Genomic DNA, 18,065 nt, shown 5'->3' with positions numbered 1-18,065 from the left:
AATCTCCAACGGCGCACAGTGTTTGCGCGATGTTGGTTAGAGAAGGAGTGCGATTCGTTGCTGTAGCTTCATTATGACTTCTCAACATTTTCCACTCACTATCGATTGAACATTGATTGTGTGAGCCAATTGACAGTGATATTGATGTTGGATTGCAAAAGTTTTGAATGAGTTGAGTCAATTTTGTTCATTAAATTTCACATCGTTAATTGTGAGGTCTGTGAGGTGAACAAAGAACAACGAATTTTTCTGTGTGGACTTTTCAAATTGCGTTCACCATTGGAATCCATGACAAAAAGCCATTCCACTTGTGACTGTATTCGTGACTTTGGAGTATTGTTTTTTTTTTTACTTTGGTGCACAGAACTTGGGCTAGAAACTTACCTGGTTTAGCTCGCCTCACATTTTCTGAGGATCTGGCACTGGGCCGACTTCCAAATGGTGGGAACCATGTACAAAATTCCTACAATTTAATAGTATACTGTTTAGCATTGTGAAATAATCTTATCCAAGTGACACAGAAAAAAAGCACGACACCGTCTGGACACGGTGTGTGTTGTGTTCAAAAGTGTGAAATGTGAAAAAGGTACATTTTTTCACTTTCAGACTTTTTGTGCTTTAGTTTTTTAATTGTTATTCAAAAGTTGCATCCCCCAAAATGGAACAAACTCTTTAAGTGTTGTGTTACAGTTCTGTAGAAAAGAAAACCTTCTTCACCTTTGACAAATCTTAAATGGTAAAGGAATTAGTTGACTACCTAATAGTTTTCTTTTCATTCAAGTTTTTCATCATCACCACATTCGTTTATTGGGTTTATTGAAAGTATTTTTTTTGTATTTTATGACATCATCATTTTTAACACTCACATTAATGTTACTAATAATTTTGAAACTATTTTCTTCAAATCCAAATCACGATACAAATAACGATATAACACAATGAAATTTTTCATACAAAATATCTTTAATATTGCATTACAAGCTAATACCTATCTAAAAGGTTCTTTATTAGCGTTGCTCAAAAGGTTGTTTTTTTTTTATAACAGAAGAAAAACTAACTTTCGAAATCTACATCGACACCTATTCAATTGATTCAATTGAGTTTATCTCTCATGAGAACATATTGCATTACTGGAGTCTAAAAGCTCAAAGTTGCAACAATAGAGCATAGCCCAGCATAGTGTACTTGTGTTTTTGCTCAATTTGCACCACATGCTTTCATAACATCCGGGGCTGTGTGGGGGAGAGACACTGTCATCCATTGGAAAACTATACTCACAGAGAAAGAGAGAGATTGTTGTTACAATTTTTCTTATCTCACCGCCATGATCTATCAGCAAACTTTTATATGTTTATACTTCCTCTAATGAAATTTCACAATATTTTCTCGTCTCTACAGGTAAATAAGGTGTACCTACAATAAAAAAAAACTAGATTAAGACACTTTTCTCATCATCTTTTAGCTAAACTTGTATGCAAGTATATTTATAGGTTTTTCATTTCAATATAAAGAAAGATTTCCGTTTGCAATAAAAAAATCTATAAACTTAAACATCTGTGGAAGATATAGAAAAGAGAATCCATAATATATTGCTGTACATATTAGTTTGTGAAATTATTTTTTGTTGTTGAAAATCTACATTAATTCATATACATATTATGCACTACATCTGGAGAATAAATTATGGTCTCTCTAATATGTATACTGACTCAAAAGAATTTTATTTAATTCACCATGAGTAATGCAACCAGAAAACCAAACAAACTTATTATTTTCCACTAAAATCACCTGGGCCTACAAAGATTTAGTAATTCACTAGCAACACTCTCGCAAAAAAAAGAGTTACAAGCAAAAGACAAATAAAATTAAAGAGTTTCGCACAGATTTACTGAAGGCTATTAAAAAATCGGTTAGATCAATGTTTTAAACTACAGGAAGTTTTGAAGAAAGAAAGATATGAACCTTTTTAAAACTGATTCAATCCTTAAGATCGAAGACCCAAAACCAGGGTAATGAGACTTTATATTAGTGAAAATTCGCTTTAAAATACATAATTACTTTTTGTTCTTGAGTGCAGAAATAATGAATAATAGAAATTAGCTCACATCTAAGAACTAGACTGTTTGAACACAGAACTGGTAGGCAGGCCTTTTTATCGCCAATATGCAAAATAGTTCACGTTTCATCGATAAGTAGATATTAATATGTACTCTCAATTTACATCCAACAAAAGTTCCCTCAAATTACATCCAACAGTTGAAAGGTTTCCACGATTAGTATCTAGGTAGCCATCCGTTACTTACACTTAAGGATCAGTAATTACATCAGGATTATACCATATATTGATATTAGTATTTCTGAACCACAGCTACAATATATTTTTCCCTTGTCCAAATATTTTTTACGGGTAGTGTACGTATATACACATACATTATATGTGAAAAAGAATAACTTATGGTTTCCGTTCTGTTTGTTATGTATCACAGGAAAACCAAAGGCACATGTGAAAATTTTTTGGATTGGTTAGTGAATTCGCTGAATATTTACTGTAATCCTGTTCCATATTATTATAATAACAATCTTTGAGGAAATCAAAAGATATTAAATTAAATTCATGCATCAGACCATTATTTCCATTGAAATTTATATACATAGGTACAATTTAATAATACAATACTTACTTTAAAAGAACATAAACATTAAAATCATTGACTTGTCTCACCCTGTAAGAAGTCATTTATTAATTTTAACAATTTTTCTTATGGTTTTGCGAATCTAATAGGTACTCCCCCATTATTACACACACAACAATTTGTTTAGCCACTTTAATAATAACTTTAATTATACTGACGTGTTAAATTTGCCTTTATTCCTGGCTTTATGTTATGGGGCTTATTAATTTTTTTTTGCTCTGGATATATACAATACATATATGTACTGGTTCAAGACAATATTCTTTTCCTTCATTATATTCTTTTATATAGGTACGTCAACAATATTTAAGAACACAAACTAACATAGCAGTTAGAAAACCATAACGGTTAGAGCATGCGATAAAGTACTGAGAGTTGTAAAAAAAATCATTGAATATTAATTATACATACATTCGCGATTTTTACTTTAACTGTCATTATAGACTGAAAAGATGTTCAATTACTATAGGCTACACAATATAAATTTTGCACACACAACCTAAGTTCAGAATTCATTTTCTGTAAACTCCAAGCATAAGTATATCATAAAACAGAAAATGTCATGGTGGAGCAATTAAATTTCTTTACGAGTCATGATGATTTTTTTTGAGAAAAATTATTGTAACTTTCATTTACTCAATTTACAGAGCAAGTAGTAACAGAGTGAGAGAAAAATGTTATAATTTCTGTAATTTCGTTTGTTAAAAAGGTAGTTAGAAAAGTTCGTACGGGGGAAATCATCTGAATTGATGGAACCCGTATTAATAAAAAAAAAAAAAAAAAAAAGTTCGTACGTTATACTTTACCTATCTCTACGTACTGTACCGTAATTATGTTAGTACAATAAAACACTTTTAATAGCCGTTTAATAAACGAATCTATCAATTAGTTGAATTAGTTATATTGATAAATAGTGGGAGGGGGAGTGGTGAGTGTCTTAAGTAATGAATGGTTACTAATATATAAGTATACTAATATTCGATTGTAAATAATAGAATATTACCTTTTGTTGGATTATTTTTTACTTTCATAATAATTGATCCCACAAATTTTTCGAGCAACCCTTTTTTTTTTCTTTAAATTTTATTCATCATTACAGTGCCTTTCTTTTATTAATTAAGACACATTTCGCAGACGAGTCTGAATAATTTCCCTTTGCTCAATGACAAAATAGTTAATAATAAGAAAGTAAAGTAAAAGTTTCTTTTAATAAAGAAAATATTTAATTTCATGGCCTAAAATTGTACGATTTTTCTTATCTTTGACCTGCAATGGATTGCTGTATATCGTTTAGATCTAAAAAAAAATATGTTTTTAATTCTATTTGCGAGTTGTGTTTTCGTCATTTCTGAAGACTTACATCGTTATTCATAGGTAACATTTCTATGCTTCAGAGAATTTAAAAAGCATTCTTCTTGTTGATTGATGCGATTAGACCATTTACAGTCGTTCATAATTATGTTCTTGTTTTATATGCATACTAGGTTTTCCTTCCGGATTTCCTAATTATAAATATGATATTATTAGAACATTGCTGATATTGCTACAAAAATTACATTTTATTTAGAATTTTTAGGTATTATAGTGGTTGAATTTACAGAATAGTTATAAAAAAAAATGGATGTGAACCTATTTCACTAAAATAAGTGTAGGAACTTACTAAAATATTCGACCTCATAATTCTCTTTAAAATAGAAGTTTTTTTTTAATACCTATAGGTCCCGGAAGCAGAAAAAACACTGCCAAAGAACATAATATATATGTATATGTATAACATAAGTATATGTATTGAAATAAAAAGTTCTTAAAAAGAGTGTTTTCAATTTAAATTCCTTATACTCTTAGATGCTGTGATATAAATATATGATTTTTCATGTTAACCCATGCTAACGAGGTCATAGATCTGCTGTAGCTAGGACCTTCATTTTCTAGAATTTGACTAATAAGCCTAAAAGAAATATAATTCCTGAAAATAAAATTTGTAGGCCCCATGGGGGCGTCGGTAGACACCGTATGATATATCATACGTTTAACGAAAGGGGGTTGAAAAAATCCAATTTTTTCTCAGTGTTGAAACAACGTCTTTAATTAATATAAAAGCATAAATTACATAATTTATGTTGAAATTAAGTATTTTGGCTAGATTTTGGACCACAATTAATTAATCGATCCAATAGAACACCAATCCTTGGGTTTCACAATCAACTCACCGCGTTCTTGTAGAGTTCTAGCTCTAAGAATATAGAAACTGAACTTGTCCTGAATCCCACAGTTATCCTCATCGCAAACAGTTGCGGAGCCAGGAAGTAAAATAACCATCTCATGTTGCATGGTTTGCTCTAGGACGGAGACTTCTGGTGAATGTGCTGACAAGTCTCCGGACAGAGCCGGATGTACTATCCTTCTTCGTTCTCAAACCTACCAAAATCACGATTTTTGCTATAATTTTTATATTTCCTGGTATTAGGTACTTATTAATACTTACGATGTACCTGATTTCGCACTTCCTGGCATTCCTTTTCACTGCAATTTATATTTTCACTCCCAAATCCTTACACCTTCCATCGCAGAAATAAACTCGCACTATAACTTAAAAAGTACCTCAATTCAACCAACGTATGATATATCATACGCAGATGTTTATCGCACAAAATAATTAAATAAATTGCTGCCGGAGACGGATATTTTGGTTAATTCACAAAGTTTTATTAATAAATAAGAGATTTTGCACAAAATATTGTAGACGAGGTAAATTGTCGCTTCGCTCCAATTTTCCTCGCCCCGCTTCGCGGGGGGTTTTGCGCTTCGCGCAAATTTTAGAGAAAAAAAATTGTGATGATTTATACGTTGATTGGAGCCACTCATCAACCCAAAAAAATTGCAAAGAGAAGAAATCATTTTCATACAACATTTCAGGCGCGAAATTCAAAAATTCGCAAAAAATGCATGACTGTTATATGGGGGCTACCCGAAGGGGGGCTTTGGGGGGAAAATGAATACGGCCACTCGAAACCGCCTGATATAAGGAGCCTCTGTACCAAATTTCATCGCGATCGGTCAAACGGTGTAGATTTGTATAGCCGAACACGACGGAAGATTACCAACAAACAGACCTTTCTTTATTATATAGAAGATGGAGAGCTCTCATCAATCTAAAAAAAAGAAAAATTCAAAGAGAAGAAATCATTTCCATACAACATTTCCGGCGCCAAATTCAAAAATTCGCAAAAACTGCATGACTGTTATATGGGGGCTACCCGAAGGGGGGCTTTGGGGGGAAAATGAATACGGCCACTCGAAACCGCCTGATATAAGGAGCCTCTGTACCAAATTTCATCGCGATCGGTCAAACGGTGTAGATTTGTATAGCCGAACACGACGGAAGATTACCAACAAACAGACCTTTCTTTATTATATAGAAGATGGAGAGCTCTCATCAATCTAAAAAAAAGAAAAATTCAAAGAGAAGAAATCATTTCCATACAACATTTCCGGCGCCAAATTCAAAAATTCGCAAAAAATGCATGACTGTTATATGGGGGCTACCCGAAGGGGGGCTTTGGGGGGAAAATGAATACGGCCACTCGAAACCGCCTGATATAAGGAGCCTCTGTACCAAATTTCATCGCGATCGGTCAAACGGTGTAGATTTGTATAGCCGAACACGACGGAAGATTACCAACAAACAGACCTTTCTTTATTATATAGAAGATGGAGAGCTCTCATCAATCTAAAAAAAAGAAAAATTCAAAGAGAAGAAATCATTTCCATACAACATTTCCGGCGCCAAATTCAAAAATTCGCAAAAACTGCATGACTGTTATATGGGGGCTACCCGAAGGGGGGCTTTGGGGGGAAAATGAATACGGCCACTCGAAACCGCCTGATATAAGGAGCCTCTGTACCAAATTTCATCGCGATCGGTCAAACGGTGTAGATTTGTATAGCCGAACACGACGGAAGATTACCAACAAACAGACCTTTCTTTATTATATTGTAGATAAAAGGGGAATTGTCACTTAAAAAACACACTTTTTGGTTCCCGGACAACATTGCAATTGGATACACTTAGATTTTTGTCAAAAAATAACATTATTTTATGTTTTTGACACCCAGGAAAATTAATATAAAGAGTTAAGGGTTTATAAAAGTGGAAAACACTAACCCGGAAGGAAATTTTTGCGAATTCGCGTCACAAAAATTAATCAAAAACCACCAATTTTGCGTATGATATATCATACAAAAAGTGAGGATGGGTTAAACATCATTACATTTTACTACACCAATATGATGGATGGCGTTCGTTTAAAAAAATACATTTCAATTAATAATTCGTATTTTTATAGAAATTATATAAGTTTTTAAAAGAATTTAATAGTTTTAGGAAGTAATTAATATCTGTCCAAAGACAATTTACTTCCTTTATTATATAAATATATTAAAATATATATTATAATATATAAATATATATGTATATTATAATATTATCGAATTCATAGAGTGTTTGAATCGAATATAAGAGGATTCATTTTTATTTAATTATGAATAAAAGTGTAGAATGCACTAATTTGCTAATTTTCACTATATCAAAGATTAGACATTTTTTTTTCTTAGATTTTTATCATTCTTAAAATTTGTTTGTACAAACTTTTCAAATATCAGAATTAAGTGCAATGCCACCTCCGCGTGTTAATTGTTTATTAACATTGCAAAAGATAAAAAAAAATAAAATGTTAGCTATGCAGATCAATGGAAAGAAAAACACTAAAATCGTTTATATTTCAATCACCTCTACCTCTCAAATCATCTCAATCCCCGTTAAGCTTCATTAAATCGCCGTGACTATTCACTGGGATTTGTTAATGCGAACTTTCTGTGTTACATAAAGCTATGTTTGCAATTTGTTTCCCATAGAGCGTAAATGGAATTCTCTTTCATTTATTTTAGATTGAAAATATCGAAAATGAGATAGCTGTGTGAAAAAAAAACTAATAAGAAAATACGGAAATGCAAGGAAATTGCAAAAAAAATTGAATATTATTCCCTACTATTACGTTCTTTTGATACATTTTAACTATATATACCTTATTCTGCGCCTTTATTTATATTTATTCGCCTGTAATGCTATCTATAAAAAAAATGAACACAAACATATCATTCTTAAGATTATGTAATAAATATGAGAATGAATGAATTAACTAATTTTTCGCCTAAAAGGATATCAAATATTATTTATTTTTAATTAATAACTGAAGTTCTTAATCTGTTTTCTTTATACATAATTTAAATCTTCTAAAAACATATATTATCTTGTATTTTATTATTATGATCATGCTAAAGAATTTCTACAAACAGTTTCAAGTCTATCTATTTTTCAGACAACTTTACTTTCTATTCATAAAAAAACTTAAATAATGGAGCAGACTTAATAACAAAAACGTTTAAATATTGAGAGTGAGCTGATATGCTGTCAAAGGTGTTCTTAATAATTGTTTGAAATATCCAGTCTCAATATAATGTTTGTTTACTTTTGAAACACCTGATTAAGCATGACGTACAAAATTTATCAACTGAAACATCTACATTCTTACATTTTTTTAACACATTTTAACTCTTCTATCGAATTAAACACCTTGCGTTGTTTTTTTTTTAATTCTTTGTCGAAATTTTAATCTTTAAATATTAGGCATACTTAAAAATTGTATTTATTATATTTACAATTTATGGACTTTATTGATGAAATCTATTTCATGAAAAAGTAATTTCTCTGAATTTGCATGCGAATTTAATTTATAATTTCAGTATTATGTGTATAAGTGCAGCACTTACGTTAACATCTAATGAGAATTTCATTTTCTCAAAAGTGGAACTAAATTACATTTTTTAAGAAGACAACTATATGCGCAATAAGTGCGTAAAAGTCATTGACATGGAGCATAATAGTTCAAAGAAAGATATTGTATTTTTTTTGCTAAAAAAAAAAAGAAAAAGCCAAAAATAATTTTATACTTTACGGTTAATTTAATGCCATCAATGTACCTAATGTTTATACGATGAAGTGTTATTTTTTTTTACTTTAAATTAAATTGCAAAACTGCGCGGAGAAATTGATGGGGGTTCGTGAGAGACGTAGCTCGATTAACATTAAATTGAAATAGAGAAAAAATAATACATATAATATGTATACGTATACCTAATATATGTTGCTATAGGCTTCCGGTGTTCGTCAGAGGAAAATTCCCGCTCACCCAAGGAAGCCTATAGCAACATAAAAAATCAATACGTCAGAATAAGAAAGGAAATATACCTAATATAATTTATTTTTCGATTGAATGAAAAAAAAAGTAAGAAAGAAAAAAAAACGCGGATTATTCATGGAGACTGAAGAGAGCCATTCTATTCGACACCCTTTCAAATCAATTGTATTTAATTCAATTTAAAATCTGTGTAGGTACGTACCAATATTATGTCTTGTGAACACAGCGATATATTCAAGTATGAAGCATCAGTTCCATCATCAACCACGAGAATATTTTGCTCAACAGCAGTGCTTTTGCCAACACTTTTTATATTGCTTCTCCCATTGTGAATTGAGTGAATGACCGCAAAATCATCATCCAGCCTCCGCGATCGTTGTTTCCATAAAAGCAGCAATTGTTGCTCAATCAGAAGGCGTCTCATACAATTTTTAACTCTTTTAATATTTTTGAAGATTTACAGTTTGTTTTATCTTGAGGTGCTATCTCTTAAAAATGACGCCATATTGCGTGAGTCATTTGACTAATCTGTTTTCTGTCTGTAAACGAAAAAAAAATCAACAAGTCAACACTTCGTTGGGAGGCCACGCAACAAATTTTTGCACTATTTCACACTTTAAGCTGTAAAATTTGCTAAGAAATATTCTTTTTGTTTTCTTCTTATCAATGTTATTTCTGAGCAGTATTTTACAAAAGAAAGTGGGGCAACTTGTTAAATGAGTTTTTTTTATGAAAAAAAAAATAAAAGTAATCTTGAAATACTTGCACATTATGGAAAACACTTAGTTCTTACCAACTTTAACGATTAGAATCTTTTGAAAGAGAAAAAGAATGATATTTTGAACATTTTTTTTTGTTCCTATTTAAATGGTCCCAACTCATGCTTTGTAATCAAGTTTGTTTGTTTCTGTTTTGTTTCGTTTTGTTCGGTTAGACCAGAATTTGAATGAAAAAGACAAATAAATTGTTTGGGAATCCATGAAATTAAGTATTTTTTCAACGTTAATTTAGAAAATAGGTAGGTGAATTTAAAAGAAATTCAAGTTTAAAATATATAGTGTGAACAAGTTCATTCTTGTATAATTTAAAAATTAATCCGAAAATTATCAGTTTGATAAATAGAAGAGAATTGGATAAATAAGTAAAAGATATTTTACTTCAGTAATAAATTGAGGATTATTAATTAAAAAAAAACAACTAGATATGTACTAATATTGTAAGAATTATTCTTGTATTTATTTCATAAGTTCCCTTGTAAAGAAAATCATTTTTTTGCTAGTTATTGATTTTTTTTAAGCTTGAGATAACATTTTATGTGAACTTTAAAATTCATGCTCTTGATAAAGCGCTAAATCTATCAAATGATTTTTTTAACTGATAAAATAGTTGATCTTATACGATCTTACCGCTTTGCAATAAAGGAAATGAAATATATATTTTTTGTTTCTAGACTGAAAGTATCCCTGGTGATCGTATCGTTGGTCCTGCTTCATTATGACTTGGCACTGGTGGAGTCATTGGTTCTGGATTACATTAACCCTTGGGACGGTCTTACATGCCCTACCCATGAGCTCTGTTACAAGTGACACACACTTGGGGCAGCTCAAGATACTCGAGGCACGTGAGAAGATTTACAGCAAACGAGAGCCCCTCAAGTTTCCAATTGCAGCTCAAACAGATGGGGATGATGAGGTGTTTGGTGTGGATAGAGCATTTGCTGCTGTCGAAGTTTCCGATGGTGGACGTCTCAATTGGATTTCTTCGCATCATTCCGAAAAGGAGAAGTCAATTAAGCGTACAGAAAATTCTACATTTGAGATAAGCTTGATAGACAACAATTTCACCCACTCGGATGCCAATCTTCACCGAAAGGCCAACATCACAGATAAGAATCCAGTAGATATGTCGAACAAAACTTATGAGGATCAAGCACGAAATTCAACAGAGTTTGTTGAAGCCGAAAGACAGCCAGATCAGACGGAGGAAAATAAAACGGAGAGTGATACTGTACGTCCTGAAATCAGTGTAATTCAGAATGATACAGTAGATATGGAAGTAGAGCTGCAAGAGAACGATACAATCGAGGTGGATCGTCAAGGGCGAAAGTCCAAGGTGCTCACTGAGTATACCGATGATCTCAGGATAGCTAATCTGACGACGGAAACAAAAAATTTACTTGCGCGATCCGCTGCATCCTCTGTGACTTCCGTTAATGATGATGAATTGGGCAGCGAATTATCCGTGCACGCTTTCTCAGCTCAGCACACCTCGTCCCTAAATGCTGGCGCAATTTCCGGCATTTGTTTGGCTGTTATATTCATATTTGTTGGTGCTGGGCTTACAGGGATGATTCTGTACCGAAGGCGCTACATCAACAAACCTCAAACTCTCAGTGAACCAGATTCAAGTGGATACATAGACGACAGTACAATAAGAGTTAGTTATTCTTTATATATATATTTTTTAAATAATATTTAATGACTAAAAAAAATGTTTTTTTCAGGATAATTCTGACGAAATGTACAGCTTGGACAATGATTCCTTCCTGAATTCTCTGGAGGCGATGACAATTCAAAATTATTGGACAGATAATGTGAAGCATACAAAATTGTAAATCATTCGATCTTGATACATATACGACATGTGTAGTTTTAGAAACTCAATGTTAGGAAAAATGATCTTAATATTCACCTAATTGTTAGGATTCAACGGAATTAAGTACAAGTTGATAACATTAAATTTTCTGTAGCGTCCATTATGGTGCTATGCAGGAAAAGAATGTCAAGAAATATGATCATGACATTTTTTCCTGACATTTTTTGTCATTCCCTCTCACTCCCACTAATGTATTTTCCTATCTTTCGTCTTTCTCCCACGCATGGTGACGACATTTTTTTTTTCATGGCATGCTTTTTTTCTTGCGCACAACATGTTTTTATTTCCTTGAATTTTCTCAACACTTGGGGATATTTTCCTCAAAGAAAAGTGGGAAATGCTTAGCTAAAGATTCCACAGTGCCAGGAAAACAGTAAAAAATGGAAATTTACTGTAATTTATGGGCCAAATATGTAAAAATGTGCGAAGTAAAAATCAAAACATTCTTTCCTTGACCAATTTTTATGGGATATTTTTCTGGATTTTCACCACACAAATCACTTCCTGCGGGCTTTATGGACCTTCCTACAGGTCATCTGCATAGGAAAGGTCTGCCTGAGGTCAGGGAATTGCTTCCTGGATCGTACAAAAAACTCCTGAACACAGAAAAACTGGTCCGGGAGTGAATGTTTTGCTGTAGAAACTGCACAGTTTTCACTTATTTGGCCGATAAATACATACGATTTTCCACTTTTCACATTTTCACAAGCACTTAGAACACTTCCACAAGTCGCTTTTCACTTTTCCCGAGCTAAAATATCACAATTTACACAGAAAATTGACGAAAACTAAGAAACGTGTTGACTTCGCAAGAGCTTGAAAAAGAATGTCGCAGGAAGATGTTTTTTTCTGACATTCTTTTTCCAGCTCTTGTGAAGTCAACGTGTTTGTTAGTTTTCTCTGCAATTTTCTCTGTAAATTGTGATATTTTAGCTCCGGAAAAGTGAAAAGCGACTTGTGGAAGTGTTCTAAGTGCCCGTGAAGGTGTGAAAAGTGGAAAATCGGGGGTATTTATTAGCCAAATAAGTGAAAACTGTGCAGTTTCTATAGCAAAACATTCACTCCCGGACCAATTTTTTCCGCGTTTAGGTGGGATTCCACCACCCAGGAAGCATTTTCCTACCCCCACACAGACCTTCCTTGTTGCAGATGACCTGTGGGAAAGTCCAAAAAACCTGCAGGAAGTGATTTGTGTCGTGAAAATACAGAAAAATATCCCGTAAAAATTGGTCAGGGAAAGAATGTTTTGATTTTTCACTTCGCGCATTTTCACATATTTGGCCGCTAAATGACCACAAATTTCCACTTTTCACGGCTTTCCTGGCACTGAGAACACTTCAGCAAAGCCCATTTTCACTTTTTCATGGAAAAATATCCCCAAATACTGAGAAAATACGAAATGAAAAACATGTTGAGTGCACAGAAAAGAATGATGAAAATGTCGGAAACATGCGTCAGAGAAAGACGAAAGATAGGAAAATACATTGGTGGGAGTGAGAGGGAATGACAAAAAATGTCAGGAAAAAATGTCATGATCATTTTCTCTTGACATTCTTTTCCTGCATAGCACCATTATGGTGCTATGCAGGAAAAGAATGTCAAGAAAAAATGATCATGACATTTTTTCCTGACATTTTTTGTCATTCTATCTCACTCCCACTAATGTATTTTCCTATCTTTCGTCTTTTTCTCACGCATGTTTCCGACATCTTTTTTCGTGGCATGCTTTTTTTCTTGCGCACAACATGTTTTTATTTCCTTGAATTTTCTCAACATTTGGGGGTATTTTCCCCAAAGAAAAGTGGAAAATGCTTAGCTAAAGAGCCCACAGTGCCAGGAAAACAGTGGAAAATGGAAATTTACGGTCATTTAGCGGCCAAATATGTGAAAATGCGCGAAGTGAAAAATCAAAACATTCTTTCCCTGACCAATTTTTACGGGATTCTTTTCTAGATTTTGACCACACAAATCACTTCTTGCGGGCTTTTTGTATCTTCCTACAGGTCATCTGCATAGGGAAGGTCGGCCTGGGGTCAGGGAAATGCTTCCTGGGTGGTGGAATCCCACCTGAACGCGAAAAACTGGTCCGGGAGTGAATGTTTTGCTGTCGAACTTCACTGTTTTCACTTATTTGGCCGATAAATACCCACGATTTTCCACTTTTCACACTTTCACAGGCACTAAGAACACTTCCACAAGCCGCTTTTCACTTTTCCCGAGATAAAATATCACAATTCACAGAGAAAATTGACGAAAAATAAGAAACGTGTTGACTACGCAAGAGCTTGAAAAAGAATGTCGCAGGAACATGTTTTTTTCTGTCATTCTTTTTCCAGCTCTTGTGAAGTCAACGTATTTGTTAGTTTTCTGCAATTTTCTCTGTAAATTGTGATATTTTAGCTTGGGAAAAGTGAAAAGCGGCTTGTGGAAGTGTTCTTAGTGCCTGTGAAAGTGTGAAAAGTGGAAAATCGGGGGTATTTATTGGCCAAATAAGTGAAAACTGTGCAGTTTCTATAGCAAAACATTCACTCCCGGACCAATTTTTTCCGCGTTCAGGTGGGATTCCACCACCCAGGAAGCATTTTCCTGCCCCCCACACAGACCTTCCGTGTTGCAGATGACCTGTGGGAAAGTCCAAAAAACCTGCACGAAGTGATTTGTGTCGTGAAAATACAGAAAAATATCCCGTAAAAATTGGTCAGGGCTAGAATGTTTTGATTTTTCACTTCGCGCATTTTCACATATTTGGCCGCTAAATGACCATAAATTTCCACTTTTCACGGCTTTCCTGGCACTGAGAACACTTCAGCAAAGCCCATTTTCACTTTTTCATGGAAAAATATCCCCAAATACTGAGAAAATAATACGAAATGAAAAACATGTTGAGTGCACAGAAAAGAATGATGAAAATGTCGGAAGCATGCGTCAGAGAATGACGAAAGATACAGAAATACATTAGTGGGAGTGAGAGGGAATGACAAAAAAATGTCAGGAAAAAATGTCATGATCATTTTCTCTTGACATTCTTTTCCTGCATAGCACCATTAATCATTATAATTTAAGTTTATTCCGCAGTGTACGCAAAGTAGAATTTTTCGAGAAATTGTGATAAATGTTTCCATGAAGATGTCAACATCTTATTATATTTATAAATAGAATTACATTCGCTATAACCGTCCTCTACTTATAATTCACACTTCCATGAACTTAAGCAGTTGTAGTATAAGTTATAATTGTAAAATGAATAAAATTATAAAAATAAATGTGCAACAACCGTTTTTTTCGTCTTTTCGTTTTATCTTTCGAATTCGAATACAAAAGTCGAACCTAAAATGCTTTTGTGGCTTTGGTGGGTGTCTTTGCTGAAAGAGCTTTTGAGCAACTAAACTTGACAGACGATAGGATCGATAAGTTTTCTAAACTAAACAACAAAAATCATCATTTTACCTCAAGTGAAAGACCTCATCTGTTCATTTGTTTATTTTCGCATTTATCTCAAAAATTAAACTCGACAAAACAATGTCCTTTCACTTAAGTACAAAGGAGAGACTACTTGCAATTGTAGATGATATCGAAATAATAGCTAAGTAAGTGTTTATTTCATAATTTTCCTCAAAAACATATGATCATAACCTTACATTCTTTGACAGAGAATTGATTGAGAATACAATCGCCCCAAAACATCAGAAAGTCTCAAGCACAGAGCATGCCCTCCTAGTGGATCTTCTTGTCTCGAAAGATACTGAACTTAAGGCAGTTCTGCAACTTGCAAGCGACCAGACAAAGATTGAGCAAAAGATGACTGCTCTTAGGGCTCAAGTAGAGCTTCAGGATCAAGAAATAAATCAGCTACAGAAGCAACTAAAGGAAGCTGAACAAGTACTATCTACAGCTCTTTTTCAAGCCAGACAGAAACTAATTAGTATTTCACGGGCAAATAAAAAGCCAGTCCCATCGGAGGAGCTCATAAAGTATGCTCACAGAATCAGTGCATCTCACGCAATTTCAGCTCCTCTTACATGGCAACAGGGTGATTTGAGACGTCCCTATCCCACCGATATTGAGATGCGTCTAGGTTTTCTTGGAAAGTCAGATCTCAACATTAATGGGCATAGTTTACAGCACCACAGCAGTCTAAATGAGATGCATCGGAATACGACAGGAGGTAAGTACAGACATTTGTTGGAATACTAATCCCAGAAAAAATTCTTTACTTATAAAATCTTTTATTAAAGAAATTCCAGCGTCGGCTCAAAACCAGTTCGCTTGGCATCCTTCCGGAGAACTTCACATGTCCGTTCTGGCATCAGGTGGATCTATCTTACTCGACACACGGTTCGATCAACTACATACTAAATTTCATTTAAATAACGTTAATTGTATATTAATAATAACTTCATTCCTATAATTTTTCCATAGTGCTCGTAAAAATGCCTCTCAAGTTGAGGTGGAGGTGATGTCTACAGAATCATCAAGTTCTAGTTCAAGCGATTCTCAATAGTAGGAAGGTAAGTTTGATCAAAAGCTCGAACCACCATAATTTATCATCCAATTGGAAAAGTAATGAGAAAAAAAATTTTTTATTTTGTCAAAATACACTTTATGGAAAATCTTTAAAAAGTCCTTGTTAGAAAAATCTTCACATTATTTAGAAGCTTTCCAATCATGCTATATTCTTCAAATTATTTGTGCTTTGCCAAAGAAATATATTTTTTTTCTTTTTGTTATAGCTCATCTCATTTTGTACTTCACCATTCCCCACGTACTCTCTCTCTCTCTGAACTGTTTTCAACACTTCGTATTTAATGCAGTATATAATGTATAGCAGAAGAATATAGTGTGCTATTCAGGAACGATGGCAACGCCAACATCAAGTAAAGACTTTTTAGTTCATCAGAGCTTCTCAAAGTTATTCAACAGCTTTCAGAAATAATAAAATAAACTTAGGATGAAAAATTACAAAAAGAAATCAACAATAAAAATTCTCACGTTGTATACATAAATATCCTGATAGCCGCCTATTTTACTTCTTCGAAACTACATCAGCGAGTATACATTATATTTCCGGATCATAAAATTAATTTATTTTTTAAGTAGTTTATTTTAAATAATTTTCGCAAAACAGTTGTAGCACAATCAGTTTACAGATTTTTCTCGTCGAAATCAGCAATATATAAAACATACACTTCAACACCTTCAACATGACGTCATCCACATATTTTATAGTACATAATTGAAATCTACAGTACTAAAGATGGAAAGTCTGTCTGTGACACATAAACCCCCCCGAAACGGCTGTGCCGATTTTGATGAAATTTGGTATGGAGGTAGAGGATGTCAATACCAGTTGCAAGCGCTATGTGGGATTCCGCCCCCTCCCTCCTTTATAGCGCCCCCACAGAAAAACAGTTTTTTTCCCTTCCCTTACTAATATACGCTCCTCTATTAATAAAGCTTTAAATGGATTTTTTTCACATGTGATTGGGAGCTCGAGTTGACTAGTCATGTATTTATGTTCGTACTGTGCTGAAATGTTACAATATCACATTGTCAGGATTTAGTTATTTGCTGATTTTCCTCGTAGTAAATCTCATATCTATGTTACAATATTTTTACGTAGGAATTCCTTCTGACTTGCCAACGCAGAGATTTTGGATTTTAAGGTATTATCCTAAGTTTTCTGATATTTTATATATTTTTTTCCGGTTACATGATAATTAAGAAAAACTGATTTTCAGTGTACAGAATAAAAAAAAAATTTTTACTCGATTACGATGTGATACTTATTATAAAAATAAATAATTAAACAATAATAATCTGAAAAAAATATGAACCGATAACCAAGTTTAGGAACCAGTGGTTGTAGCACATACAAAAATGTTCGTCAACCATTTCTACCATTCCAAAAAAGTCTTGATTCTCTCTTCACACTGACTGTGATTTGGCTCAGGCTGGAAATACAGAGTGTGCTTTACCTACATACATTGCTCAACATGAGCAAGTCGATACTGAAGCAAAGAGAAGAAAAATTTTTGACTCAACTCAACCTTCCATAACGTTATACAACAAAACGATTTTACGAATGTTGCAGAATTTTTTTTTTTAAATAGTTTTCAAAAAGTTTAAATATGCATAGAAATAGGGAACTCAGAGCATGTTGATATACTGGAAAATATCTCGAAAGCTTTTATCTTAAATTTAAAAAAAATATGAAAGGAAGAAAGCTCAATTTTTATACTCTAAAGTTTTATAAATACGAATACATTGATACGTATTTTGTAGTACATTGCGGTTCCAATGCAATGAACAAAATTTGATACGAAAGTTCATATAACGATGAAAAGTTTACATACATACATATATTCTCCATCATAGCATACATGTAGTGGCTAGAATGAGTTGAGAAAGCTTTTTAAATTGGGTCTAAATATTTTTCAGAGGTTTTGCCAAAATTTCATCG

At 33.2% G+C, this 18,065-nt stretch overlaps 2 protein-coding genes across 3 annotated transcripts; both read left to right on the top strand.

Annotated features, from left to right (window-relative positions):
- Nucleotides 1-15: 15 nt before the first annotated feature.
- LOC129789410 (uncharacterized) lies at nucleotides 16-14,883 on the top strand. Of its 2 annotated transcripts, XR_008750444.1 has the most exons (4): nucleotides 16-736; nucleotides 10,401-11,386; nucleotides 11,454-11,700; nucleotides 14,645-14,883. XR_008750444.1 is itself a non-coding variant. In XM_055826217.1 (3 exons), the coding sequence occupies exons 2-3, from the start codon at nucleotides 10,445-10,447 to the stop codon at nucleotides 11,562-11,564; spliced, it is 1,053 nt and encodes a 350-aa protein (XP_055682192.1). In that variant the 5' UTR covers nucleotides 16-736; nucleotides 10,401-10,444; the 3' UTR covers nucleotides 11,565-11,708. The 2 variants fall into 2 exon arrangements, 1 of the variants encoding a protein (XP_055682192.1); XM_055826217.1 differs by lacking the exon at nucleotides 14,645-14,883 and having other exon boundaries at nucleotides 11,454-11,708.
- A 141-nt stretch (nucleotides 14,884-15,024) lies between these two features.
- Nucleotides 15,025-16,616, top strand: LOC129789451 (mediator of RNA polymerase II transcription subunit 4). The gene is made up of 5 exons (XM_055826272.1): nucleotides 15,025-15,192; nucleotides 15,256-15,770; nucleotides 15,841-15,940; nucleotides 16,025-16,113; nucleotides 16,336-16,616. The coding sequence occupies exons 1-4, from the start codon at nucleotides 15,125-15,127 to the stop codon at nucleotides 16,104-16,106; spliced, it is 765 nt and encodes a 254-aa protein (XP_055682247.1). The 5' UTR covers nucleotides 15,025-15,124; the 3' UTR covers nucleotides 16,107-16,113; nucleotides 16,336-16,616.
- Nucleotides 16,617-18,065: the final 1,449 nt, after the last annotated feature.

Source organism: Lutzomyia longipalpis, chromosome 2 (assembly GCF_024334085.1).
Source record: "Lutzomyia longipalpis isolate SR_M1_2022 chromosome 2, ASM2433408v1".
In the NCBI taxonomy this organism is placed as follows: Eukaryota; Metazoa; Arthropoda; class Insecta; order Diptera; family Psychodidae; genus Lutzomyia; species Lutzomyia longipalpis.
This window is presented reverse-complemented; position numbering and strand designations above follow the sequence as displayed.

Bases quoted from the DNA above. Each gene is read 5' to 3' on its own strand.
- LOC129789410 (XM_055826217.1), top strand. From the start codon at position 10,445: ATGACTTGGCACTGGTGGAGTCATTGGTTCTGGATTACATTAACCCTT. The intron at 11,387-11,453 runs GTTAGTTATTCT...TGTTTTTTTCAG, and splicing joins TAGACGACAGTACAATAAGA to GATAATTCTGACGAAATGTA.
- LOC129789451 (XM_055826272.1), top strand. From the start codon at position 15,125: ATGTCCTTTCACTTAAGTACAAAGGAGAGACTACTTGCAATTGTAGAT. The intron at 15,771-15,840 runs GTAAGTACAGAC...CTTTTATTAAAG, and splicing joins GCATCGGAATACGACAGGAG to AAATTCCAGCGTCGGCTCAA. The intron at 15,941-16,024 runs GTTCGATCAACT...ATTTTTCCATAG, and splicing joins TCTATCTTACTCGACACACG to TGCTCGTAAAAATGCCTCTC.